This window comes from Pan troglodytes, chromosome 1 (assembly GCF_028858775.2).
Source record: "Pan troglodytes isolate AG18354 chromosome 1, NHGRI_mPanTro3-v2.0_pri, whole genome shotgun sequence".
NCBI classification, from domain to species: Eukaryota; Metazoa; Chordata; class Mammalia; order Primates; family Hominidae; genus Pan; species Pan troglodytes.
The window spans coordinates 92,279,620-92,306,640 of record NC_072398.2 but is presented as its reverse complement, the minus strand read 5'-3'; the positions used below and the strand labels follow the sequence as shown (position 1 = coordinate 92,306,640).

Here is a 27,021-nt window from a genome sequence, read left to right as displayed (position 1 = left end):
TTCCGCAGTGCGATTAGGGGCGGCAGGAGGAGAGGGGGGCCTCGCCCTGTCAGCCTCTCCGAGACTAGTGGGATGCGGTGCCCGGGAGGGGTCTTAATAAGATCACGGTTGCTGGGCAGCACTGGACAGTGCCCGACGTAGGCGATCTCATTGATTCCTTCCCACAACCCCACTTTGCAGATAGGAAAGCGGAGGCACGAGAGGTTAAGTAACCCAGGCCGCACAACGAGGGGAAGCTAGGGAGGGACTGGGGCCCTGGGCCCCTGCGCTGACCTCCCCTCCTCATCCCCTTCTTATCCCCCTCTGCTCCTGGCCCAGGCCGCGCAGAGTCGGCCTCTGTGATCCCACCCAGAATACAGTTTTCCCTCCCGGGCGCCTGGATCTCCCCTCCCCCGGCTCCTGTTTCCTTGTCAAAACTTCCTGCCTTGGCGAGGGCCCGAGTTCCCACCCCCTTCCTGCCCCCCGCCCCTCGGCGCCCCTCCCGGCCCTGCGATCAGCAGCGTCCCGCCTCCCCGCCGCTCCCGCAGTCAGGCTGGGGCTCGAAGCGGGGACCCTCGCCCCGTCCTCGGCTGTCCAGTCCTCCTCCTCGCAGACCCCGGCGGTTCCTACCCCAGGCCGCAGGGGAGACGGGGCCCCAAGGCAGGTGAGTGACTGCGCGCCCCCTGGCAGGGGAGGCCCGGTGGTGCGGCCCCGGAGACCACCCTGCCCCGGGGAAAGGGCTTGCGGTCCCCCTCCTCGACTGGAGTCTGAGGCCCCAGACCCAGGAGTGTAGAAAAGAGGGACTGATGGAGAGAGACGTGAAGGAGGGGAAGGGGACAGTGGAGGGGGCCAGAGAGGATGGGTTGGGGGTTCCCTTCCGTAATGAACATGTAAATGAGATGAAATGCTAGCGAGGTTGTTCCCTAAGCCCCTGGTCCCGGGACTTTGTGAGTCAGGGGCAGCCTGGCCCACTGCCCCCTCCCAGGGTTGGGAAGAGAAGACTGGGTGCTGTCCTTGGCTTTCAAGGGAAGTGTAGCCACAAGAGCATCGACACTGGAGCCAAGACTGCCTAAGTGCCACCCTCCACTCTGCAGCTTACTGTCTGTGGGGTCTTGGTCAAGAGGCCTGACCTCTGTGCCTCAGTTTCTCATTTCTAAAGGAGAATAATATAGGGCCTACCTCATGGGTTGTGAGGCTTAAGTGAGCAAAAACGTGTCTCCTGCTTTGAATGATGCTAGATAAACAGATTATCAGTGTCATCTCTCTGTCCACCGGCAGGAATGTTTGAGGGAGGATGTAGGGGAAGGACCCAGGTTTGCCGGTCCCTGGCTCTCACATCTTTGCCAGTTATGAGGACTGGGGGTTCAGCTTGAGGTCCCGGGCAACTGGATCCTCAGAAAACTTGGCAGGCTGATGATCTGAAGTTGTGCTAAGGGCCAGGTGGGTGTGTGGGGGGTCCAGGAGCCCAGGCCCCAGCAAGGCAACCCTTCACCCCCACCCCCATCTCCAGCCTCCAGTAGCTGCTCTCCACTCCCCTGTTCTGGCCTGTTATGAGTGGCCTCTCCTGGGGCTGTGCTGTGACCCTAGTCCCTGGGGACAGGAACAGCTTGTGCTGGCCTGAGGTTCCCAGGCTCAGCCAGGCCTCAGCTCGGGCAGGATTGGGCCGGGTGTCAGCTCTCAACCCTGGCCTAAGCTGGCCTTGTGCTAGGGGGACGGCTGGAGACGGGGGAGCTCATCTCTGAACCCCACTCAAAACCAGCTCATGGTATAGGGCCTGTTGTGTGTGCTTGTGAGCCAGTCATAAGCCAGGGTGTGGGCGCAGCCCTCCTATCTCCTGTGTCTCCTCCCTGCTGTGTGGCCTCTCCCACTCTTGAGGCCTCCGAAGGCCCACCCACCATGTTCCCCACTGCAGGTGGGGCTGCCATCTCTAGGAGCTGGGTTGGCCAGACTCACTTCTCTGCCTTCCTCTCTCTCCACTGGAGGATGAAGCTGAGAGTTGGCATCTGTTCCTCCACCCTCTGTCCCCCCTCAACATCTCCTATCAGACTCTCCCAGAAGAGGAAACTCACGCTCCAGGCAGCCTCATCCACCAGTCGGAAACCTGGAGAGAGATAGAAGGTCATGGGGCTGCTGTGTGCCTCCCCGCACCCGACACACACTGCTGGGGAGGAGGCTGAGGCCAGGTGGAGCCTCCACCACGGCATTCCCCAAGCCTCTCCTCTGAGGAGCCTTGGGAGCCTTGAGAAAGAGACCTCCCAGGACTCATGGGGGACCCTGGGGTGCTATCCTAGCTTTGGGGAGGATCTTGGCTTCTGTCATCTAACCTACAGGGGAGAAGCCAGAAGGAAGAGGCAGAGAAGACAGGGAAGGAGAGAGAGAAACACAAAGACAGAGATAGAGACAGATATAAATACGGAAACAGAGGCTGACAGATGCAGAGACACAGCAGAGGCACAGACTCATTACAACAAAATGCCCGGAGGGAGAAAAGCAGGCCTAGAAAAATAGAGCAGAGACCTAGGGATAGAACAAAAAGGAGGCGGAGACAGAGGGAGAGGAGGAGAAAGTCAGAAGACCAAAGAGAAACTATGAGGTTAGAAAGCAGCACACTGGAAACACCAGGCGAGGTGGCTCACGCCGGTAATCCCAGCATTTTGGGAGGCCAAGGTATGAGGATCTCTGGAGGCCAGGAGTTCAAGACCGGCCTGGTCAACATAATGAGATTGCATCCCTACAATTTTTTTTTTAATTAGCTGGGCATGGTGGTGCCCGCCCGTGGGCCCATCTACTCAAGAGGCTGAGGTGGGAGGATCACTTGAGCCCAGGAGGTTGAGGCTGCAGTGAGCCATGATCACGCCACTGCATTCCAGCCTGGGCACACAGCGAAGCCCTGTCTCAAAACAAAACAAAAAGAAAGCAGCACAGGCTTTGGAATGACATAGACCTAGCCCAAATCCCTGCTCTGGCTTCAGTTGCCTGTGTGGCCTAGGACAAATCACTGAACCTTTCTGGGATATTTCTTCATAAAATGGGAGGCATAATAGCACTTACTTTATAGGCTTGCTGGGAGAACTAAAAGACAGGATCTAGCCACAGCACACATTTAACGAGGCGCAGTAATTAGTATCCCAGTACCTGGGAGGTAACCCAGGGGTTACCTCCCCACACTGCTTTGTGCTTTGAAGCAGATTTGAATCCTGCTCTTTCCCCTGGCAGCCAGACAGCCCTTGGCAAGGCATTTTACCTGAGACCCTCCACTGTGCTGCCTACCAAATGGGGATGTCAATCACCAGCACCTTCCAGGGTGGCGGCAAGGGTTGGGACTGGCACTGGCGACAGCCTGCGGGAGGGGTGCGATTGATGTGTGAATCAGGATCCCTGCAGGTGAGTGGGCCCTGGGGCGTAGCCCGCTCACTGCTGGTGGGTGCTCATGCCCTCCCACTTTTGCCCTCCGTCCTACCCCCATGAATTGGCACCTGGGGCCCAGTCCCTCTGTGTAGCGGGAGATGTGTGCAGTGGACAGTGAGGGGGTGTTGGCCCTGGATGGGGAGGCACAGGATGAGGGCTCAGGCGGTGTGGGCATGCCCCTCCACCTCCAGGTGACTCAGGGCCTGGAGCTGTTGTGCACTCATCCCATAGGAACTTGGAGGCCGGCCCTGAGGAATTCCTGCTGGAGGTCAGGAGGGCAAGTCTGGAGCCGCCTTTTGCTTTGTAACGTTGAAAAGTTCTTTCTGCATTCCACTTTCCATCATCTCATCAAACACGCACCTCATTGTGTCTTGAGGGCCCCGAGACAAGGGCCCAGCTCTACTGTCTGGAGTACGGGGAGAAGCCACAGCTTCTGAGCATCTCTCCCTCTCTCCCATTCCTGGGAAACTCAAGGAGCACTGGAGTCAGAAAGATTTCAGGGTGTATCAGTCCATCCACTCCACACAAATGTTTAGTTATTGCCTGTTGGGTGCCGGGCATCCTGGGTGTAAGTGCTGGCCAGTCCTGGGGTTACAGTGGTGAGGAAGGCAGAGAAGTGCCCTGTCCCTGGGGAGCTCCAGTCCAGTGAGGCAGACTGACTTTAATAAAAGCATAATGACTCATAGGATGGGAGCCGCGAGGAAACACCCAGGGGGCACCCAGACCCGCTCACAGAGCCTTGGAGAGGAATAAGATTTGAGGGAGTCCAACCTGGTGGGGAAACCAGACTCACAAACCAGCAATCACAGATAGGGTATCCATCAGCCTAATCAGCCCAGCAGACTTGGAGTATGTCGGGGGCTGTGAACCCCTGGGTTGGCCTGGGTGAGTTCCGCTTGCTTCCAGAGGAGGTACACTGGTGCCAGGACTTTGGCTGGGGTTTGGGGGGGTGTGGAGCCTCCAGGGACAGGTGCATGTCCAGCTGGGAGCCAGCCTCAGGGCATTCAGGGGGAAGAGCAACCCCCGGCCTCCTTGAGGCCACGCGAGTCTGTGGTGACTGTGTGTTCCTGAGAGCCTGCAGGAAGGCCTGGAGAGCAGGGAGGAGGGCGTGAGCCTGGAGCCACTGAGGGGCTTCTTGGAAGCGGCTGGCCTTGAGGCTGTGTAGAACCTGGGCATTTCAGGGGTGGCCTGAGCCATGGTGGCGGTGTGGTGAGAGGCATGTGGGGTCAGTGGCTGTCCAGTGTGATGGGAGCGCAGGGGTAGAGGTAATGAAGCTGGACGCCCTTGTAGGGGCTGGCCCCTTGGGGGTTCTTTCTTGGGGTGTAGGCAGCCACAGAGTGGGAGAGGGGGCAGTGGCCAGAGCACTTTCTGAAGGTAATCTCGGGGTGGCGATGAGCAGGGTGGGCCTGAGGGGGCACTGCTCCCTAGTCTATGTCACCCAGGGTTTACCTCCTCACACTGCTTTGTCCTTTGAAGCAGATTTGAATCCTGCTCTTGCCCCTGGCAGCCAGACAGCCCTTGGCAAGGCATTTTACCTGAGACCCTCCACTGTGCTGCCTACCAAATGGGGATGACAATCACCAGCACCTTCCAGGGTGGCGGCGAGGGTTGGGACTGGCACTGGCGACACCCTCTGGGAGGGGTGCGATAGATGTGTGAATCAGGATCCCTGCAGCTGCCCCATTTCCTGATGAGTAAACAGGTCGGACCTAGGACCCTCTAGCTTCTGTTTCCTGAGCCACAGAGAACACAAGTCCAGCCCCTCACCCCTGCCCCTTTCCCGCCCAGCCTCTGGCGCACTCTGGCCGCATACGCAGGCTTCCTGTTTCTCCATCCGGCAGACATGCCTGGCGTGCCGAGGGCCTGGCCAGGCTGGATATAGGCAGTGCTCTGTGCTTCAGTGTGCAAGCGTGTACATGGGTGTACTGGGTAGCCTGTGGAGTGCAGCAGGCTGCTGGGGGAGCTCCCTGTGTGGGGAGGGAGGGGAGAAGTCTTTGGACTGCGATCTCACTGCTGGGTGGGAAGGACTAAGTGATCCTGTCTCCATGGCAAAGATAGGTTAGAAAAGGCCACAGAGAAACAGACACAGAGACAGGGAGACAGACAGAAAGACAAGAGAGTTACAGGGCAAGACAACCTTAGCACCAAGCTAAGACGCATGGCTTTAGTGAGTGGATTGTAGCTGGAGTTCAGCTTCCACTCTGCCCTTGAAAGTGGATGCTGTTATGCAGTAAATACACCGTGCAACTGTACATGGCAGCCTTAGTATACGAACGGAAAAAGAGAGGCAGGAAGACAGAGACCAAGAAGCTGATGAAGGAAGGGGATGGGGAAAGGCAGATAGCAGAGTTTCTGGTGAAGAACAAGACAAAAGTCCAAAAGGAAGAGGCAGAAACCCTGGAGCTTGGAGGACTCTGTTTTTGCATCAACACACATCCACGGAGCAGGCTCTAGTCTGAGGTCTGAGGTTCTGTTCCAGAATGGTCACTGGAACCAGCAGTTCCAACCTTTGCAGGGCCCTGAGAGATGGCGGGGAGTGCTAGTCTCCCATTTTACAGATGAGGAGATGGAGGATCAGAGGACTCAAGTTATGTATTACAACTCAGGTTACACAGCTTGTAAGACAGAGATAGGACTAAAAGCTTTGTACTCCAGGATAGGAAGTGATGAGAGAGAGAGTGAGATGGAGAAGAGAGGAGGGGGCAGTCGGACCGAGCAGGGAACTAGGGTTGGTGCTTAGGCCCAGGGCTGGGGGAAGCAGAATTTAGGCATTCTGCCTTGTCAACTGCATCTGGCTTGAAGATGCACCTGGCGGGCAGCCCATCGTTTTGGGGGATCAGGTTCTCGGGGGAGCCTGGCCCCCTCCTGCCCCCACTTCCTTTCTCTCTGTCAGCATTTGCGGCCCCATTCCCATTCCCGGATCATCCTGGGGGTTCTTCAGAAAAAACAAGAAGGTTTTTCCTGGAATTAATACCCAAAGGCGCCAAGGGGAGGGCGGATGGGGGCCACATTGGGTGCAGGAGGAGGAGTGGGACTGAGAACACTATCATGGAGACAGCTAATGTTAACTGAGCGTATTAGGTACTGGGTCTAACTGCTTTATCTAGATCAACTCATTTAGTCTGCACAGCGACCCTACAAAGGAAGCACTAATCTCATCCCCATTTTCTAGGTGAGGGAACTGCAGGCTGGGATTCACACCCAGGCTTGAACTTGGGCAGGGGTTGGGGGTGCAGAGCTGAGGGGTTATCCTATGCTACATGACTTCCCAGAGAAGCTGGAAGGGAGCCTGTGGGGAAGTCCCTTCTGCTGTCTCACTTCCATCACCCGTACTCTCTGCTTTCTATAGAAATGGATCCTCTTGTCCACCAGGAACTCTAATCCCCCCAACCCCTGCTCCCCCAGAGCCCACACTCAATTCCTTCCTCCTAGGAGGGGTTGGGGCACAGTGAGGGTAGGGGGGCTCCCCACCAGAGGGAACCAGCTGAGCTGGAGTTTGGGGAAGCCCAGGGAGGGTGATCTGGTCTTCTGTGTGGGCTCGGAGGCTGAGAGGGCAGAGATGCTGGGCTGCGCAGGCGGGACTGGGATCTCAGGGCCTGGCCAGGAGCCCAGCCGATTTGCATCTCGAGGTGGAGGAGAGAGAAGTGTCAGCTCATTCTTGACTGTAAACACATCTCAGTTCCCACGCTTCTGATCATGTTCTTGTGGCAGCCCCCACCCCCATCCCCTTCTCCTGTCCAATCCCCTGGCAGCTCCCCCACCCCCATAAGAGAGACTTTTAAAAAGAAGATACAGAGCCCCTGGGCTTCCCATCTGGGCTTGGGAAAGAATAGAATCATGGGGAGTCCTCTGCCAGCAGCCTGGATTTGGATCCCAGCTCTGACACTCCTGGCTGTGCGGTCCTGGTCAGGTTTCTTACCCTCTCTGTGCCTGCTTCCTCATCTCTGAAGTGGGCCATAACACCTACTACAAGGGGTTAATGTAAACTTTAAATGTGATGATCCACGCAAATCTCTCAACACCCTGCCTGTCGCAGCTCAGTGAACGATACGTGGGGTCACCTTATGATTCTTGGGAGGGAAGGTGTTTGAGTCCCTCAAACCAGAGGCTTGGAGGGTGAAGGTTGAGTAGGGGAACAGGAGGGGGCCTCTGCATGAGAAGAAGCAAGCCTGCAGCAGGGGTGCTCCAGGGTCCCCCTCAGTGAGTGCACTGTGGGCCCCCAGGGCAGAGCAGGGGCCCAGGAGTGGTCTCATTTCACCCCCTTGAGGGGTATATGCAATCTCTTGGGGCCCATTGCTGCTGTGGCTGGAAGGGGTTGGGGGAGCATGGGCCAGGCTCAGGTGCCCTGCCCCTCAGGGACAAAGGCTTAGATGGGAACTAGCCTGGAGGCCAGGCTGGGGCTCTGGGCTCCTGGTCTGGCCTGTGTTCCCTTCTCAGAGGCAAAGGATGGTCAAGCCAAAACCTTCCTCTTCCTGCCAGGACCCCCATCCCATCTGTCCCCTCCCTGGGCCACCCACTGATCTCCCCTGACCCCACCCTGGCTTCCAGCCCCTGGGCTGACCAGCTGATGCCTCCTCCGCACTCCGGCCCTACCCTGAGGACCTTTGGGAAAACAGAATCTACTCACCCCTCCAGCCAGCTAACCTCCCAGCCAGCCAGAAGTGGGTGGGGATGAGAGTCAGCCCCTCCTCATGCTCCTCAGTCCTTCAGTCCGTCTCAAAGCCCTCCAGGTGAACCGTGTCCTCTAGAAGTTGGCTGGGAGGAGGTGACAGGAACAGGACTTGGGTGGGTAGGGGCTGACAGGAATGGGAGGAAGGACCTTTTCTCGGCCCAACAACAGCTCAACCTATATGGCACTTCCTCCCTGGGCCTTAACTCGAGTCCTTCCTGCAACAAGTTTTGTCCATGCCACCATGCCATAGGCTCTGTGAACAGATCCAGGGCAGGGGGATGGCTGCGGAGTCCTTGTGTGTCTCAGGAGATGAGGCTCACCCAGGGACAAGGGTGATGAGCCTGGCTTCGGACAGACTGAGCTGCAGTTGGAGCACAGGGGCCCCACGCCAGGGCCAGAGCTGAGGGTCCAGGAAGAGGGGAGTGTGGAGACTGAGAGATGAGGCAGAGGCGTATGGAGGGCTTGGGGTCCTGCCCAGGGCCCTGGCTGCCAACCACACTGAGGGAGAGGTGGAGAGACGGTTAGCTGGGGCTAGGCAGAGCGATCCCTGGAGTGGGCATTGGGCCTAGGAAGATGGCTGGAGCAGGGCAGGGTGGGAGGGGATGGTTTGGGGACATTGGGAGAAGGGATGACTCTGTTTGGGAGTGGGGATGTGTCTGGGTGATGTGGGGGTGGAGCTCTGGGACAGACTCTGGGGAGTGTCTCTAGGGCACTCCTGACTGTGGCCTCTCCCCTTCAGAGGGGGCCACAGTGTCAGCTCTGGAGACAAGCCGCCAGAAAGAGGCTTCTGGTCATGGCCCTCCTGTATGCTACCCACTGCGTTCAGGATGGTGGGAGGATGGAGCCACCCCCGTCACGCTCCCTGCTGTCCCTCTTCCTAGCCAGGCTCTGTTTCCTGTTTTCAGACTTCATATCCTGAACGCTGGGATCCCCCAGGACATTCCCTGGCCCCCAGGCCCCAGGCCCCAGGGCTGAGCTGTGGGCAGGCCCCACCTGGTGAGTTACTTGGGGACTGAGGATGGATAGGAGGAAGCACAGAGGAGGCTAGAGGCTGAGATTCGCCCTGCGGGAAGTGTGATGGGGCATGCGGCTGGGCTGCACTGGAAGGGTGGGTAGACGCTGGCATTGGGAGGATAGGTGGGCCAGCATCCTGGATGAAAGGCTGGAGATTTGGCTGCTAGAGGGTTAAAGGTGAAGGAAGAACATGGGCGGTTGAGATGGGGTTAAGTTAGGAGCCTAGACCTGGAGGGAAGGAGGGGCCACCCTTCTTGGGGCTGAGAGTGGCTGTGGGGACCCTGGGAGTGTGTGGGTGTGGGGTGTGGGGTAGGGCCAGGCAGCAACATTCCAGAGATACTCAGGGGGGTAAGGGGCCAGCAACCGCGACCTTTCTCTCGTCTCAGAAAAATTATAAGCAGATGTGGGCGCCTCAGGGAGGCGTAGAGCAGGGAGCCAGAGCAAGTTTTGGGAACACGGGATGCAGACCCTGAAGCCGGCTGCAGGGATGGGCACTGCGGTAACTCGGCCTCTCCTGAGCTCAGGAGCTGAGGCAGCAGAGCCGTCTGAAGTCCTGGGAGCCAGGGGTGGTGGGGATGGAGAGGACCCCATTTCCAAATGGCTGACAGGGCAGTCTGAGGGAGGCGGGAGCTTTTCCTTAAATGCAAGGCCAGGTTGGTGACCTCTTCAGGTGATGGCACCTAGAGTTGGGTGTTGTGGTGTGCTGGCTAAGGTGTCACAACTGACTCTGGGAGGGAGACTGGCCTTGGGTTTTAGTGTTTGCTAGTTTCTCTGGTGTCAATAACCCCTCATGCCTGATTTCAAGCTACTCACGTGACATCACTGAACCTGTTGCTAGGAAGAGATGCATACAATTGGCTCTCTGGGCCCGTATGAGGTGGTTCCAGCACACCACTGGTTGGGAGGTCACCTGGACCCAGCCCCACTCCCACCATATAGAGCAGGAAACCCCTGACAGCGTTTCATCAGGCTGGTTTTGGCTTCTGCCTGCATATGTCCAGTGACAGGGAACTCACCACCTGAGGTAGCCGATTCTATTCCTGAGCCGCTCTGACTGTTGGAAAGTTCTTCCTCTGACTGAGCCCAAAGCTGAGTCCCTCATCACTTCCCCTCACTGGTTCCAGTCTCACACCTTGGTACAAATATCAAAGTGCCCTGGGTAGGGCCTGGGCTGGGGGCTGGGGATTCAGAGATGAAACGCACTGGGTCCCTGCCTCTGGAGGTCATGGTCAGGGAGCAGGCACTGGAACAGTGGGGTGGGGGTGAATGATACTGGGACCCCCAGAAGGAATGAGTGGGATCATCTGCCAATGAGCATCAGGAAGTGGAAGAGGGAAGGGGTGGCACCTGAACTAGACCTTGAAAGACAGGAACGCCAGGTGAAGAATGAGACGTGAGGGTGTCTAAGCAAACTATGAGCAAAGACCGGAGGCGTGGAAGTGACTGCAGTTCAGGAGTGAGGTGTAGGGGAGCTGGAGCTCAGAGCAAGGGGCCAGAGGACACGGGGCCGCAGTCTGGTCTCTTCTGCATGCCCACGGCTCAGATCTCTGCAGACAGGTCCTCCAGGCTGCTGGCTGCAGCGCCACTGCCCACTCTGCGCCGGTCTTGCTGCAGGCCTCTGCAATGTCACCGCATCTGTGTCCCCTCCTTCTCCTGGCTGTGGGCCTGCGGCTGGCTGGAACTCTCAACCCCAGTGATCCCAATACCTGCAGCTTCTGGGAAAGGTGAGAGGGCCCCTGCTGCACCTTGAGGGCACCAAGCCCTAGCTCCCGATTGTCCCTATTTTCCCTACTGGGGTCCTTTTCTTGGTCCTTCCTTAACCTCCTTCCTTCTCTCTAGTCTCTCCCCTCCCGCCTATTTCTCTGTTTCTGCTCTCTCTACTCCTCTCTATGGGTTGCCTTTGACTCCAGCCCCATTTCTGACCTTGTCTCAGTCTCTGAACCATCCTTTCTCTTTCCCCGTCCCTTAGTTCCTGTGGGAGGCCAACTTTGGAACAGAGCGCAGAGTGGGAGCCATTCGTTGTGGAGCAAGCAGAGGGGCTGGCCCAGGGGGAGCAAAGGAAACAGGGCGGGGAGAAAAGACCCAGGGCAGAATATAGCCGGAAATACTTCAGCCCATCTCCGCCAGCTGGGCCCAGGAGTCAGTTCTCACTCACCCTTTCCATACAGGGAGGAGAGGGCAGGGAGAGAAAAATGGAAGGCTCCGGTCCAATAGAGTGGGAAGGGCGCTCTGATGGAGGGTATCCCAGGAACCTTCCAGTTCTGGGAGAAGCCTCCAGACTTGAGAGGTGGGACAGGATGGGGGTCCCATCCTAGGCTATGGGAGCAGCCCCAGCGTTGGGCTTTGGATTCCCCACTGTGGCCAAGCCCTCATGGCCATTTTCCCGTTGTGGCCGCTCAGGCCTCCTCCTGCCCTCGGCCCTGACCCTGTTCCCTGTCTTGCAGCTTCACTACCACCACCAAGGAGTCCCACTCCCGCCCCTTCAGCCTGCTCCCCTCAGAGCCCTGCGAGCGGCCCTGGGAGGGCCCCCATACTTGCCCCCAGCCCACGTGAGTGCTCCTCATCCTCCATGGGTGGATGGGCTACCTGAGTCGCTGCCTCAGCCTGGCCCCTGGCCCTCTGTACCTGTTCACTTCTCAGAAACTCAGAGGAAACTCCTGGCTTCTAGGGATTCATTCTGCATGGTCTGTGTCGGGTACGTGTGTATGGGATGTATATGTGAATGCGTGTATGTGTGTTTAGGGTACGCATGCATGTTACAGTATATGCCTGTGGGGTTGGGGGGGGGCAAGAAGGGAATGCTCTTTCTTTTTTTAATAGACAAGGTCTCGCTCTGTCACCCAGGCTGGAGTGCGGTGGCGAGATCGTAGTGCACTGCAACCTCAAACAGGGAATGCGCTTTCTATGCGCCCTCAGCCCAGAGTGTTGAGTGGTGCCCCTGCCCTGGCCTCCCCCTGGCCACACTGTGGTGAGTGCGGACAGCAGGGAGGGCTGAGGGCCGCCTTCCTGGCCTCCGCAGGGTTGTATACCGGACCGTGTACCGTCAGGTGGTGAAGACGGACCACCGCCAGCGCCTGCAGTGCTGCCATGGCTTCTATGAGAGCAGGGGGTTCTGTGTCCGTGAGTCCAGGGTTGGGTTAGGGAGTGGGGTGGGGCAATGGAATGCGGGGAGCTTAGCCTACACTTCTGAGTCCCTCCTGGCCCCCGCTAGAATGGGGTTACTCCTCTGCCCTTTTGGGTTCCCCCCTCCTCCTCTCCTCTCCCTGGCCTTGTCCCCAGGATGCGGATCAGCACTTCCCTCTCCATCACCACTTCACACCCCTGTCTCCAGCTGGCCCCATGTGTCTCCCACCCCATCTCTCCATGTCCCTCAACAGTGTCTCTGCATCGCTGTCTGCCCTAGAGCTCTTGTTCTGTCTTTGGGCTGTCTCTGTCTCTCTGTCACTGTGTGTCTCAGGACTTGGTGTCTGGGTCTGCCTCTGTCTCTTCCTCTCCCTGACTCTCTGTTGCTATTGGTCTCTGACTTGTCACTATCCAGTCTCTCCTGCCCACTGCACCCCCCTCCCAGCACCCTGTAATGACTGGAGCCTGTCTTCCTCTTCCTCCCACTTCCCTCAGCCACTGCCCATCACGAGCCTCTGCAAACACTGCTCTCCAGAGAACCCCGATCGCCACCTGCCCTCTCTCTGGACAGTGTCCATGTTCAGTCCCCTTTTGAGGATCTCCCCCAAAGCATTTTCCCAACAAGGTGCTCAGACAATTTCACAAAAAGGAACAGGGGAACCCAGAACACTGGCATCTTGCTAAGTTCTCCCCCTGAGTTGCTGCCCCTCAGTCTTTATCTTAGAGGCAGAATTGGGGCTTGGAGAACTTCAGGTCCCTGGTTTTGGAAGAAGGTGGGGTTAGGCTTTGCAGGATAAAAGCTGGGTAGGGGCAGGGGTGGACACATCTCACCACACCCATCTCTGTCCCAGCGCTCTGTGCCCAGGAGTGTGTCCATGGCCGTTGTGTGGCACCCAATCAGTGCCAATGTGTGCCAGGCTGGCGGGGCGACGACTGTTCCAGTGGTGAGTGGCTACTGACCCTAGGGAGTGGCCTCTTGTGCCTTCAGGGCCACAGGACCCTCAGGTACACCCTCCCTACCAGGGCACAGGGGCTTAGGACCCCAGGGCGATTACCCGCCAGAGCCCCATTGCTGCCATCTGCCTTTTCTGGAGATGTGGAAGACAGGGTGGGCCTGTGGGGGCTGGGAGACAGAGGCTGGGAGACAGAGACGGGGAGGCTGGGGATGGACTAGACCCCTGGTGACCCCCTTCCCGCCTCCTTATCCCACAGAGTGTGCCCCAGGAATGTGGGGGCCACAGTGTGACAAGCCCTGCAGCTGCGGCAACAACAGCTCGTGTGATCCCAAGAGTGGGGTATGTTCTTGCCCTTCTGGTCTGCAGCCCCCGAACTGCTTTCAGCCCTGTACCCCTGGCTACTATGGCCCTGCCTGCCAGTTCCGCTGCCAGTGCCATGGGGCACCCTGCGATCCCCAGACTGGAGCCTGCTTCTGCCCCGCAGAGAGAACTGGGCCCAGGTATGTAATGGGGGGAACCACACTTTAACAAGATCGCAGACACAAGGCCACACAGACCTATGTGGGGAAGTGAGGTGACTCAGACAGGGCCCCAAGTGTGGGGATGGTGTGGAGGCCAAGATCCTGGTCCCAGTGGATCCTATTCCTCACGAGTGGAGTGACCTTGAGCAAATCATTGACTCGTTGTGGGCTTGTTTCCTGTCTGTAAAACGGGAATAGTATTGTCTACATGGAAGGGTGGCTGTGAAGATAACATGAGGTAGCACGTGTGTGAAGGCATGCTGCAAAGTGAGGCTGGGACAAGGACCCAGAGAACCCTGTTGCAAGGCAGGGTGCAGGGGGAGCTGGGGAGTCCTGGGAGGGAGAAGGTAGACCTAGGTAGAAATCAGGATCACGCTTTGTGGAGGCGCTCGTGGAGTTGAGCCTACTACAGTAGCACAGATGTTCCCCGAGAGTGAACAGACCAAGCCAAGGTGAGGAGGTGGGGGCGCCCGAGAGGCAGACATGCCACCCGTGGCTCTTTGCTCACCCCCACCTGCCGGTGCCAGGGTGTCCCTGCCATTTCCAGTCCTGGAAACCTTTGCTTTCTGACTCGACAGTCCCCAGCAGGAAAGAGCAAGTGTGAATCACTAAGTCCTGAGGTGGGGGTTGTGGGGGCAGTCCTTGGAGGCAAGAGAGGAAGCAGTTATTGCTTGTTTGCACATTGACTCCACCCACTCTGTCCTGCAGCTGTGACGTGTCCTGTTCCCAGGGCACTTCTGGCTTCTTCTGCCCCAGCACCCATCCTTGCCAAAATGGAGGTGTCTTCCAAACCCCACAGGGCTCCTGCAGCTGCCCCCCTGGCTGGATGGTATGGAGGGTGGGGCCTGTGGGCATGGGGTGTGGGTCTGGGGAGAATTCTGTGGATGGTGCTAAGCAGGGCTCCAAGGAGGGTGTGAGTGAGGGGGGTGAGCTCTGTGGTTATGGGGGTGTCAAGGGGTCCTGTGGCCTTGGGGAGGAGGCTGGGTGCCTGGGGCCCTGTTGACCTCTCATCCCCACAGGGCACCATCTGCTCCCTGCCCTGCCCAGAGGGCTTTCATGGACCCAACTGCTCCCAGGAATGTCGCTGCCACAACGGCGGCCTCTGTGACCGATTCACTGGGCAGTGCCGCTGCGCTCCGGGTTACACTGGGGATCGGTGAGTGGCGTGGGGCGGGCGGGAGACGGGAGGGAGGAGGTGGGGCGCCGCCAGGCTCACTCAGCTAGGTGCCCAGGTGCCGGGAGGAGTGCCCGGTGGGCCGCTTTGGGCAGGACTGTGCTGAGACGTGCGACTGCGCCCCGGACGCCCGTTGCTTCCCGGCCAACGGCGCATGTCTGTGCGAACACGGCTTCACTGGGGACCGCTGCACGGATCGCCTCTGCCCCGACGGCTTCTACGGTCTCAGCTGCCAGGCCCCCTGCACCTGCGACCGGGAGCACAGCCTCAGGTGGGCCGCGGGACATGTGGTCAAAGGATCAGGAGGCCAATGGGGAGGTCTTCCTGGCCGAAGTCACCACAGAGCCAGGGCCATATCCAAGGGGGACAGGTGTCACAGAAGGGGAAAGGGAGGGACCTCGGGGGCTGGGAGGGGCCTGGGGTACCGCTACTTGCCCCAACCCAGTTTTCAGAATAGCGCGGAGCCTCCCTAGTGACCCCCTTACCCCAGCGATGTGCGAATCCCACTGACCACGCGGAGGGGTGGGGGAAGCTGCCCTGCCCCTGCCCAGCTCAGACCGCACCACGCCCCCGCCTCTGCCCCCAGCTGCCACCCGATGAACGGGGAGTGCTCCTGCCTGCCGGGCTGGGCGGGCCTCCACTGCAACGAGAGCTGCCCGCAGGACACGCACGGGCCAGGGTGCCAGGAGCACTGTCTCTGCCTGCACGGTGGCGTCTGCCAGGCTACCAGCGGCCTCTGTCAGTGCGCGCCGGGTTACACGGTGAGGCGCGCCCGGCTGCAAGGAAGCGAGGCAGGTGGAGAGGCCAAGGAATGGGCCGCCCCTCTCACCCGCTCACCCTCTTTCAGGGCCCTCACTGTGCTAGTCTTTGTCCTCCCGACACCTACGGTGTCAACTGTTCTGCACGCTGCTCATGTGAAAATGCCATCGCCTGCTCACCCATCGACGGCGAGTGTGTCTGCAAGGAAGGTAATAGGGTGGAGTTTCCCAGAGAGAAGACTTGGGGGATGGCCAAGGGAAGAAGGGAGAGTCCAAGAGTATGGGTAGGCCAAGCGCAGGGGAGCGGCTGCAGGGTAAGCGTGGAGGGGCAGCAGCTGGACACAGGGAAAGTATCCAGGCTACTTTCTTCCTGGAATATCCACTTTGCTTTTCTTCAACCACAAAGATCCTACCTGTCCTTAAAGGCTGAGGCCAAAAGCCACCTCACTGGCGAACGTCCCTCACCCTCAGTCATACGGAAACACAATTACCATGCTGGGAAGGGCCTCACATCTGCCAGAGTGACACATTGGCAACCTTTAGGCTGGATTCTGATACAGTTGTGTTTTGTTTGGCTACCTTTCTATTAAGTTTAACAAGTCTCCCATCTTCAGTCCCCACTACTCCCTGTTGTCTGGCACATCCTCTGTATAAGTCATTTAGTTACCTGATGGGGCCCCTGTAAACATTTGGGTTTAGTGCCATCCCCTTTATTTTGCAGAAGGCACCCCAGACCCAGAATGGGGTGGTACCTCACTGGAAGGCAGTTAGCCTTCTGCTCCGCATCAAATAATTCATAAGCTTTTCTCCTGTATGGTGCCGTGAACACCCCCCACCCACCCCAGCTCATAGCAAAGAATCTGGCCCAGCCAGCTCCCACTGTGTGCTTGCTCAGGAGGGGAGATGGGTCCCCATACCTACCTACCAGGCCCCTCCTCCAGGTTGGCAGCGTGGTAACTGCTCTGTGCCCTGCCCACCCGGAACCTGGGGCTTCGGTTGCAATGCCAGCTGCCAGTGTGCCCATGAGGCAGTCTGCAGCCCCCAAACTGGAGCCTGTACCTGCACCCCTGGGTGGCATGGGGCCCACTGCCAGCTGCCCTGTCCGGTGAGTGCTGGACAGCCTGTCTGCCTGGGGGTGGGGAGGGCATGGCGTCCCCCAGCTGACTGGCCTACCTGGTCCCCACTCCTTCTCCAAGAAGGGGCAGTTTGGAGAAGGTTGTGCCAGTCGCTGTGACTGTGACCACTCTGATGGCTGTGACCCTGTTCATGGACGCTGTCAGTGCCAGGCTGGCTGGATGGGTGAGCATTCTGGGGCCCCAGGCCTACTGTGGATTGGGGGATGCATCCATAGGAAATGTGTCCAGAAGAGCCCCCTGGAACTGAAGGGGGCCCAGCCAGGCACACCCGACTGCTGTCTCCCACAGGTGCCCGCTGCCACCTGTCCTGCCCTGAGGGCTTATGGGGAGTCAACTGTAGCAACACCTGCACCTGCAAGAATGGGGGCACCTGTCTCCCTGAGAGTGGCAACTGCGTGTGTGCACCCGGATTCCGAGGCCCCTCCTGCCAGAGATGTGAGGCTCCCTACTGCCCCTTCCACCTGCCACCAGCAGGGGGCAGTGTAGTGTCAGATGCCAGAGCACCCCTCCCCCCGCGCCCGCCGCCCACCTCTCCCACCTTACCCCCGGTCTCTTCCTCTGACCCGTCTTCAGACTAGTTACTGCAGTGGGAAGGTGGGAGGGAGACGGTGGGGTAAGGGCTGATTGAGGATTGGCCTCTGCCCCCAATCACCATGTACCCCTTTCCCCCAGCCTGTCAGCCTGGCCGCTATGGCAAACGCTGTGTGCCCTGCAAGTGCGCTAACCACTCCTTCTGCCACCCCTCGAACGGGACCTGCTACTGCCTGGCTGGCTGGACAGGCCCCGACTGCTCCCAGCGTATGTGGTAGCTTGTGTGTCTGAGCATACGTGCATGCTGAGAGGGGGTGCTGAGGACGGGAGGTCTCTGTCCCCCAGCTCCTGGGTATAAAAGCCTCTGGGCCCACCTTGAGTAAATATTTACTGGGCACCACCTACATGCTGGGTACTGTTCTAGGTGCTAAGGATGCAGCAGTGGACAGGTCGGGGGAAAAATTCCTGCCCTTCTGCATGGGAAGCCTGGGAAGAACAGTATTTTTATGGGAGCAGGGGAAATCATAGGCTTAGCTTGGGACATTTTCTCTTGATTTCTTTTTTTCTTTCTTTCTTTCTTTTCTTTCTTCTTTCTTTCTTTCCTTTCTTTCTTTTCTTTCTTCTTTCTTTCTTTCTTTTCTTTCTTCTTTCTTTCTTTCCTTTCTTTCTTTCTTTTCTTCTTTCTTTCTTTCTTTCCTTCTTTCTTTCTTTCCTTTCTTTTCTTTTCTTTCTTTCTTTCTTTCTTTCTTTCTTTCTTTCTTTCTTTCTTTCTTTCTTTTCTTTCTTCTTTCTTTCTTCTTTTCTCTCCCTCTCTCTCTCTCTCTTTTTTTTTGACACGGAGTCTCACTCTGTTGCCCAGGCTAGAGTGCAGTGGCATGATCTCAGCTCCCTGCAACCTCTGCCTCTGGTTTAGTTAATTCTTTTGCCTCAGCCTCCCCAGTAGCTGGGATTACAGGCACACACCACCACAGCAGGCTAATTTTTGTATGTTTAGTAGAGACCCCTGGGGTTTCATCATATTGGCCAGGCTGGTCTCGAACTCCTGACCTCAGGTGATCCATCCGCCTCAGGTGATCTTGGCTTCCCAAAGTGCTGGGATTACAGGTGTGAGCCACTGCACCCAGCCCTTTTTTTCTTTTGCATTTTTCAGTTTATTTTTATTTATATATTAATAAATACATGTATTTCTTTATTTTATGAGCCTTTCCCCCACAAAAATATATTAAGATCATTGAAAAGATTAGTCCAAAAAAGCCAAGTAAAACGAGTTTGGAAAGAGGAAACAGGCTGTTATGAAGAAGACTGAATTTCAGCTTACCAGCAGGCGGGGTAAAGAAGGAAGTCATCTTGGTGAAGAGTTTTTCCATAAACTCTGGTTACAACTACTATTAGATTATTGCTAGTGTTAGACACACAAAAATAATGCCTTAAACAGGATAGATGTTTACTTCTCTCTTATGTTAAAAACAAAACAAAAATCCATCCGGGGTAGCTTGGAAGCCTTTGGCTGTGTGGCACTGAATACACTATTTTGAAGTGGCTATTAGATAGTCAAGTGCAGATGTTGAGTAGGTAGTTGGACACGTGGGTCTGGGGTTTGGGGGAGAGATGGGGCTGGAAATAATCATTTGTGAGTCATTGGTTGCAGATACTGTTCAAAGCTTTGGTGTCCCCAGGGAGACCAAAGCTGAGCTAAAGGCTTCAGTGATGCTGGGGCTGAGAGTTCATCCAGGAAAAGCTGTACCTGCCCCACCAGACAGGCCCCATGTCTCCCGTAGCATGCCCTCCAGGACACTGGGGAGAAAACTGTGCCCAGACCTGCCAATGTCACCATGGTGGGACCTGCCATCCCCAGGATGGGAGCTGTATCTGCCCCCTAGGCTGGACTGGACACCACTGCTTAGAAGGTACCAACAGAAGGGGAACTCCAGGCCCCTGCCTCCAACTTAACCCTTACCCAAAAAAAGAGACTAGAGTTTCCTGGCGGCTCTGATGCCGGCCTGCCTCCTTGGCTGTCTCCCCAGGCTGCCCTCTGGGGACATTTGGTGCTAACTGCTCCCAGCCATGCCAGTGTGGTCCTGGAGAAAAGTGCCACCCAGAGACTGGGGCCTGTGTATGTCCCCCAGGGCACAGTGGTGCACCTTGCAGGATTGGTGAGTTCTTTGCCCTCTCCTTCCCACCCATTGTCCCCAGGGAACTGGGACCTAGGCCCCTCGTACAGTCCCTACTTCCCTCCTGAGCACCTCTCCCATGCAGCAGAGCCAAGATGCCATTCTGAGTGAGCACCCCATTCCACACAGGAATCCAGGAGCCCTTTACTGTGATGCCGACCACTCCAGTAGCGTATAACTCGCTGGGTGCAGTGATTGGCATTGCAGTGCTGGGGTCCCTTGTGGTAGCCCTGGTGGCACTGTTCATTGGCTATCGGCACTGGCAAAAAGGCAAGGAGCACCACCACCTGGCTGTGGCTTACAGCAGCGGGCGCCTGGACGGCTCCGAGTATGTCATGCCAGGTGAGCTGGCACAGGGCCTGGGGCACAGATGAGTGGCTGGCTCATAGGCACAAGAGTGGATGCTGGGCATGACCCAAAGGGAAGATGAGGAGTGGGGAGGAGGGAGGAAGGGAGGTCAGGGAGGCCAAAGTACTGATCTCCGGGGACAAAACAGCTCTCTTGGACTCCTGCCCATCGCTGAGCTCACCCTGTGCTTGTGTCTGTCATGCAGATGTCCCTCCGAGCTACAGTCACTACTACTCCAACCCCAGCTACCACACCCTGTCGCAGTGCTCCCCAAACCCCCCACCCCCTAACAAGGTCAGTGCTGGGGGAGGGGGTGCACTGTGGAGGGAAGCGCACAGACCAGCTTCTCTGGAAAGCCCTGTCCTTGCCTCTTGCTCTCCCTCTGCACTGTCCCCTCTTAGGTTCCAGGCCCGCTCTTTGCCAGCCTGCAGACCCCTGAGCGGCCAGGTGGGGCCCAAGGGCATGATAACCACACCACCCTGCCTGCTGACTGGAAGCACCGCCGGGAGCCCCCTCCAGGGCCTCTGGACAGGGGTAGGTGCCGGGAGGCCAGGGTCTCTGGTGCGGGTGGATGTGTGCGGCCCAGATGCCGCGTCTGAGTGTGTGTGTCTGGAGACAGGGGCTGTGGGCCCCAGCTCTAGAGGAAGTGTGAGCCGGGGGAGGGGACAGAGGGCTGATTACCAGTTGCCTCCTCCTCCTCAGGGAACAGCCGCCTGGACCGAAGCTACAGCTATAGCTACAGCAATGGCCCAGGCCCATTCTACAATAAAGGTATGGGCACAGGGGCAACAAGGGAGGTGGCTGAGCTGGGGCTAAGGAACCAGTGCCTCCATGGAGCCTGACTTCTTTCCTCTATCCTTAGGGCTCATCTCTGAAGAGGAGCTCGGGGCCAGTGTGGCTTCCCTGAGCAGTGAGAACCCATATGCCACCATCCGGGACCTGCCCAGCTTGCCAGGGGGCCCCCGGGAGAGCAGCTACATGGAGATGAAAGGCCCTTCCTCAGGATCTCCCCCCAGGCAGCCTCCTCAGTTCTGGGACAGCCAGAGGCAGCGGCAACCCCAGCCACAGAGAGACAGTGGCACCTACGAGCAGCCCAGCCCCCTGATCCATGGTGAGCCCTCCCTCTCCACTGGCAGGAGCAGCAGAGAACTGGGACAAGGGAGGCAGAAAAACAGAAGGAACAGAGGGAGAAGAGAAGGCATGATGTGCCATCAAGAGTGAGGCCTTTGGGGTCAGCTTCGGGCTCAAATCAGGCATGATGGGGAGGCGACGTGGCCTCTCAGAGCCTGTGTCCTCATCTGGAGAACAGTATGGTGTACCTACTTCGCAGAGCTCAGGATAGAGGTCGTACAGCATCAGAGTGGTGGAGTTGGTACCCAGAAAAGTAGGGAGCCAAGCAGGTGATAAAGTCTCCTCATATCCTGGGAGGTGGGCGGGCTGAGGTGGCTTTCTCCATTGGCAGCTGAGAAGCTAAGAGAGTTTTGCTTGGAGCCGCATGGCCAGCTGATAGTAAACTGGTGTATGTATCCAGGCCCCATCTCCTTCTCTTTGCCTTGAAGAGGCTGAAGAGGAGAGGAGCGCAGTGGGAGTGGTGGGAGTGGGGAGAGTGGTGGGAGGAGCCACTCCTCTTATCTTGTCCTCATGTTTCCAGACCGAGACTCTGTGGGCTCCCAGCCCCCTCTGCCTCCGGGCCTACCCCCCGGCCACTATGACTCACCCAAGAACAGCCACATCCCTGGACATTATGACTTGCCTCCAGTACGGCATCCCCCATCACCTCCACTTCGACGCCAGGACCGTTGAGGAGCCAGGATGGTGTGGCAGAGGCCAGCACACCTGGCTGTTGCTGCTCAAGGCTGGGGACAGAGCCTAGTGTACCCCTGCCAGGAGCAGGGAGTGGACCGGCAGGCCGTGAACATGAACAACACTTAACAGAGCAAGTGATGGGAGCCTCGTTCCTGGGTTCTACCATGGGAGACGCTGATCAGCAGGATGCCTGGCTCCCTTTCCCAACCCACTGCTCCCAAGGCCTCCAGGGCCCTGTGTACATAAACTGGTGGGTTGGAAGTTGCTGGGTAACTCTGATTTCAGACATGCGTGTGGGGTACCTTTTCTGTGCACGCTCGGCCTGGGCTCTGTGCATGTGTGTGTTTCTGTGATTTTAGAAGGGTACCAGGCACAGGTTCTGTCCTAGGGCACTTACCATTTAGTAGGGAGATGGACCCAACCCAATTAACTCTAGCAATAGCCTCCTAACTGGCCTCCTCCATTGATTCAGTGAACCTTCCAATGCATGGCTCATAATTTCAAAATACAGGCTGGTTAGTTACTCCCTACCTGAAAGCCTTCATAGGTGCCTCTTTGCTCTTCTGCCAGTATCAAAACTTTTGAAGGCCTTAAAGGCCCTGCTTTGCCTGGCCCATCTGTCTCTCCAGCCTCACCTTGAACTGTGTTCCTGTCACTGCACGCCAGTCACACCGGCCTCTAGGTCCTCCTGTAGGCCACTCTTCTTTCTGGCACAGGGACCTGCACACCTGGAGTGCCCTTCCTCCCCCACTTGCCTGTTCACCCCTGCTTTTCCTTTACACCTCCTCCTCAGGGAAGCGCCCACCCTCCGTACGTCTTTCACAGCCCTGATTGCAGCTGTGTTCACTCACCAGGTACCTGCAGAAGGCCTACAGGGTGCCAGGCACTTCTTTAATGTGTTCTTTCTTTATGTGATTATTTGATTAATCTCTGCCTCCCCCACTAGACTGTAAGCTCCCTGAAGGCAAGAATCCTGTGCTTATGCTCAATATTAGCTCTCCCTTGGCACAGAGTAGGCACTCAACAAATGCTCCCCAAAAGGCTGAGTGGCTGACTGAATTAAGTACCAGTGACATGCAGTAACTGCTAAGATAGATGAGCCATCTGTATGCTCTGACAGTTACAGACTGAATAAGTTGGAGACTTCCCTAAAGGGTGGCATTTCCCCAGGGTAACAACGCAGAGCTCAGGTGTGGGAAGGTGCCAGGGGCAGGGGTGCAGAGGGGCTGAGGCTGAGGGGGGTGCAGAGGCTGGAGACAGGATAACAGGAGAGAGTATACAGGCATGCCTTGATTTATTGCACTTCACAGGTAGCAGAATTTTTAAAGAAATTGAAGGTTTTGGGACATATATGTGACAGCAATAGGTTAAGAAAAGCAAAGCAGAGAAATTGAAGATGTGTGTCAACACTGCTTTAAGCAAATCTGTTGGCACCATTTTTCCAATAGCATGTGCTCATTTTGAGTCTCTACATCGCATTTTGGTAATTGCTTGCAATATTTCAAGCATTTTCATTGTTATTATATGTGTTATAGTGATCTGTGATCAGTGATCTTTGATATATTATTGTAATTGTTTCGGGGCGCCATGAACCGCACCCATATAACACGGTAAACTTAATCAGCAAACGTTGTGTGTGTTCTGACTGCTCCACCGACCAGCCGTTCCCCCAAGTCTTTCCCTCTCTTAGGGCCTCCCTATTCCCTGAGACACAACAATATTGAAATGAGGCCAATTAATAACCCTACAGGGGCCTCTAAGTGTTGAAGTGAAAGGAATAGTCACACATCTCTCACTTAAAATCAGAAGCTAGAAATGATTAAGCTTAGTGGGGAAGGCATGTCGAAAGCCAAGACAGGCTGAAAGCTAGGCCTTTTGCACTAAATAGCCAAGTTGTGGATGCAAAGGAAAAGTTCTTGAAGGAAATTATAAGTGTTACTCCAGTGAAAACATGAATAATAAGAAAGTGAAACAGCCGGCCGGGCGCGGTGGGTCACGCCTGTAATCCCAGCACTTTGGGAGGCCAAGGCAGGTGGATCATGAGGTCAGGAGTTTGAGAGCAGCCTGGCCAACATGGTGAAACCCTGTCTCTACTAAAAATACAAAAAATTAGCCAGGTGTGGTGGCGCGCACATGTAATCTCACCTACTCAGGAGGCTGAGGCAGGAGAATCGTTTGAACCCGGGAGGCAGAGTTTGCCATGAGCGGAGATCATGCCATTGCACTCCAGCCTGGGTGATACAGCAAGACTCCATTAAAAAAAAAAAAAAGTGAAACAGCCTTGTTGCTGATATGAAGAAACTTTTAGTGGTCTGGATAGATCAAATCAGCCACAATATTTCCTTAAAAGCCAAAGCCTAATCTGCAGCAAGACCCTAACTCTCTTCTGTTTTATGAAGGCTGAGAGAGGTGATGAAGCTACAGAAAATTTAGAAGCCAGCAGAGGTTGGTTCGTGAAGTTTAATGAAAGAAGTTTAAGAAGCCATCTCCATAACATAAAAGTGCAAGGTGAAACAGCCAGTGCTGATGTAGAAGCTGCAGTAAGTTATCCAGAAGATATAGCTAAGACAACGATGAAGGTGGCTCCTCTAAACAACAGATTTTCAATGTAGACAAAACAGCCTATATTAGAGGAAGATGCCAATCTAGGACTTTCACAGCTAGAGAGAAGTCAATGTCTGGCTTCAGAGCTTCAAAGGACAGGTGTTGGGGGCTAATACAGTTGGTAACTTTAAGTTGAAGCTAATGCTCATTTACCATTCCAAAAATCCTCAGGCCCTTAAGAATTATGTTGATTATTTAGTGTGGCGTGGTGGCACATGCCTGTAGTCATAGCTACTTGAGAGGCTGAGGTGGGAGTTTCGCTTAAGGCCAGCAGTTAGAAGGCTGTAGTGAGGCCAGGTGCGGTGGCTCATGCCTGTAATCCCAGCACTTTGGGAGGCCAAGGCGGGCAGATCACGAGGTCAGGAGATTGAGACCATCCTGGCTAACACGGTGAAACCCTGTCTGTACTAAAAATACAAAATATTAGCCAGGTGTGGTGGCGGGTGCCTGTAGTCCCAGCTACCTGGGAGGCTGAGGCAGGAGAATCAATTGAACCCAGGAGGAGGAGCTTGCAGTAAGCCGAGATTGCGCCACTGCACTCCAGCCTGGGCGAAAGTGTGAAACTCTGATTCAAAAAAAAAAAAAAAAAAAGAAGGCTGTAGTGAGTTATGATCATCATCACTGGACTCCAGCCTTGGCGACAGAGCAAGATCCTGTCTCTAAAAAGAAAAAAAAAAAAAAGGCCGGGCATGGTGGCTTACGCCTATAATCCCAGCACTTTGGGAGGCTGAGTGGGGAGGACCACTTGAGGTCAGGAGTTCGAAACCAGCCTGGCCAACATGGTGAAACCCCATCTCCACTAAAAATACAAAAAAAAAATTAGCCAAGTGTGGTGGCGCGCACCTGTAGTCCCAGCTACTGGAGAGGCTGAGGCAGGAGAACTGCTTGAACCTGGAAGGCGGAGGTTACAGTGAGCCAAGATCGTGCCACTGCACTCCAGCCTGGGTGACAAAGCACGAATCTGTCTCAAAATAAATAAATAAATAGAAAAGAATGCTAATTTTACCCTGCCTGTGTCCCTGTGCTCTGGAAAAGGAACAAAGTCTGGATGATAGCACATCTGTTTACAGCATGGTTTACTGAATATTTTAAGCCCACTATTGAGATCTACTGCTTAGAAAAAAGTATTCCTTTAAAAATATTATTGCTCCTTGACAATGCACCTGGAGATGTACAAGGAGATTAATGTTGTTTGCATGGTTGCTAATACAGTATCCATTCTGCAGCCTGTGGATTGAGGAGTAATTTCGACTTTCAAGTCTGATTATTTAAGAAATACATTTTGTAAAGCATGAGTTGCCATACATAGTGATTCCTCTGATGGATTTGGGCAAATTCAATTGAAAACCTGGATAAGATTCACCATTCTAAATGCCATTAAGAACATTTGTGATTCATGATGGGAGGAGGTCAAAATATTCATGCTAACAGGAGTTTGGAAGAAGTTGACTCCAACCCTCATGGATGACTTGGAGGGGTTCAAGACTTCAGTGGAGGAAGTAACTGCAGATGTGGTAGAAATAGCAAGAGAACTAGAATTAGAAGTGGAGCCTGAAGATGAAACTGAATTGCTGCAATTCATGATAAAAGTTGAATGGATGAGGAGTTGCTTATGGATGAGCAAAGAAAGCAGTTTCATGAGATGGAATCTACTCTTGGTGAAGACGCTGTAAGCATTGTTGAAATGACAAGAAATGATTTAGAATATTCCATAAACTTGGTAGATAAAGCAGTGGCAGGATTTGAAGAATTGACTCCAATTTTGAAAAAAAGTTCTACAGTGGGTTAAATGCTATCAAACAGCATTGCATGCTATTGAGAAATCTTTTGTGAAAGGATGTCAATCGATGTGGCAAACTTCACTGTTGTCTTATTTTAAGAAATTGCTACAGGCACCGCAACCTTCAGCAACCACCACCCTGATCAGTCAGCCGCCATCAACCTCAAAGCAAGGCGCTGCACCAGTGAAAAGATTATGACTCACTAAAGGCTCAGATGATAGTAACATTTTTAGCAATAAAGTATTTTTAAAATTAAGGTATGTGCATTGGGCTGGGCGCTGTGGCTCATGCCTGTAATCCCAGCACTTTGGGAGGCCGAGGTGAGAGGATCACTTGAGGTCAGGAGTTCAAGACTAGACTGGTAAACATGGTGAAACTTCGTCTCTACTAAAAATACAAAAATTAGCCAGACATGGTGGTGCACGTCTGTAATCCCAGCTACTAAGGAGGCTGAGGCAGGAGAATCGCTTGAACCTGGGAAGCAGAGGTTGCAGTAAGCTGAGATCACGCCACCGCACTCCAGCCTGGGCGACAGAGTGAGACTCCGTCTCAAAAAAAAAAAAAAAAAAAAAAGGTATATGCATTTCTAGACATAATGCTATTGCACACTTAACAGACTACAGTATAGTGTAAATGTAATTTTAGAGGCACTGAGAAAAACAAAAGCGGTGTGACTCACTTTAATGCCATATTAGCTTTATTGCAGTAGTCCGGAACCCAACCCGTAGAATTTTGGGGGTATGCCTTTACTCAAATGGGGCCCACCAGGGCAGAACCATTAGGGTCTAGAGTAGGAGTCAGGTGATGACTTTGAATCCCAGGTTTGTAAGGAGTGTGATTCACCTTATTAACTTGTTAGCGGATTAACTGAGTCCCCAGAGACCTCCAGGAGGCTAAACAGATGGAGGTCGAGAATATAAACCTAGCAACACACCAACTAGATGGGTTTCTCTAGACTCCTTTCACCAGGTGCTCTCTCCTTACTGGACACGGGGGTGGACTCTGGAGAGTGGACCTGCCCCCACCTGGATTCTCCCTA

The 27,021-nt window shown here is 55.3% G+C and overlaps 1 protein-coding gene across 18 annotated transcripts; it reads left to right on the top strand.

Moving 5' to 3' along the window:
- Nucleotides 1–450: 450 nt before the first annotated feature.
- PEAR1 (platelet endothelial aggregation receptor 1) lies at nt 451–23,225 on the top strand. Of its 18 annotated transcripts, none has more exons than XM_063796701.1 (25): nt 496–643; nt 8,965–9,055; nt 10,688–10,797; nt 11,518–11,768; nt 11,918–12,041; nt 12,121–12,193; nt 13,048–13,140; nt 13,409–13,652; nt 14,382–14,502; nt 14,693–14,829; nt 14,906–15,118; nt 15,434–15,608; nt 15,695–15,815; nt 16,547–16,710; nt 16,802–16,904; nt 17,030–17,176; nt 17,414–17,539; nt 19,051–19,179; nt 19,297–19,425; nt 19,573–19,785; nt 19,997–20,085; nt 20,193–20,325; nt 20,494–20,562; nt 20,654–20,902; nt 21,443–23,225. In XM_063796701.1, the coding sequence occupies exons 8-25, from the start codon at nt 13,423–13,425 to the stop codon at nt 21,592–21,594; spliced, it is 2,700 nt and encodes an 899-aa protein (XP_063652771.1). In that variant the 5' UTR covers nt 496–643; nt 8,965–9,055; nt 10,688–10,797; nt 11,518–11,768; nt 11,918–12,041; nt 12,121–12,193; nt 13,048–13,140; nt 13,409–13,422; the 3' UTR covers nt 21,595–23,225. The 18 variants fall into 18 exon arrangements, with proteins under 18 accessions (XP_016784998.1, XP_016784987.1, XP_016785010.1 ...); XM_063796705.1 differs by having other exon boundaries at nt 497–643; nt 11,518–11,622; XM_063796693.1 differs by having other exon boundaries at nt 504–643; nt 10,627–10,797.
- Nucleotides 23,226–27,021: the final 3,796 nt, after the last annotated feature.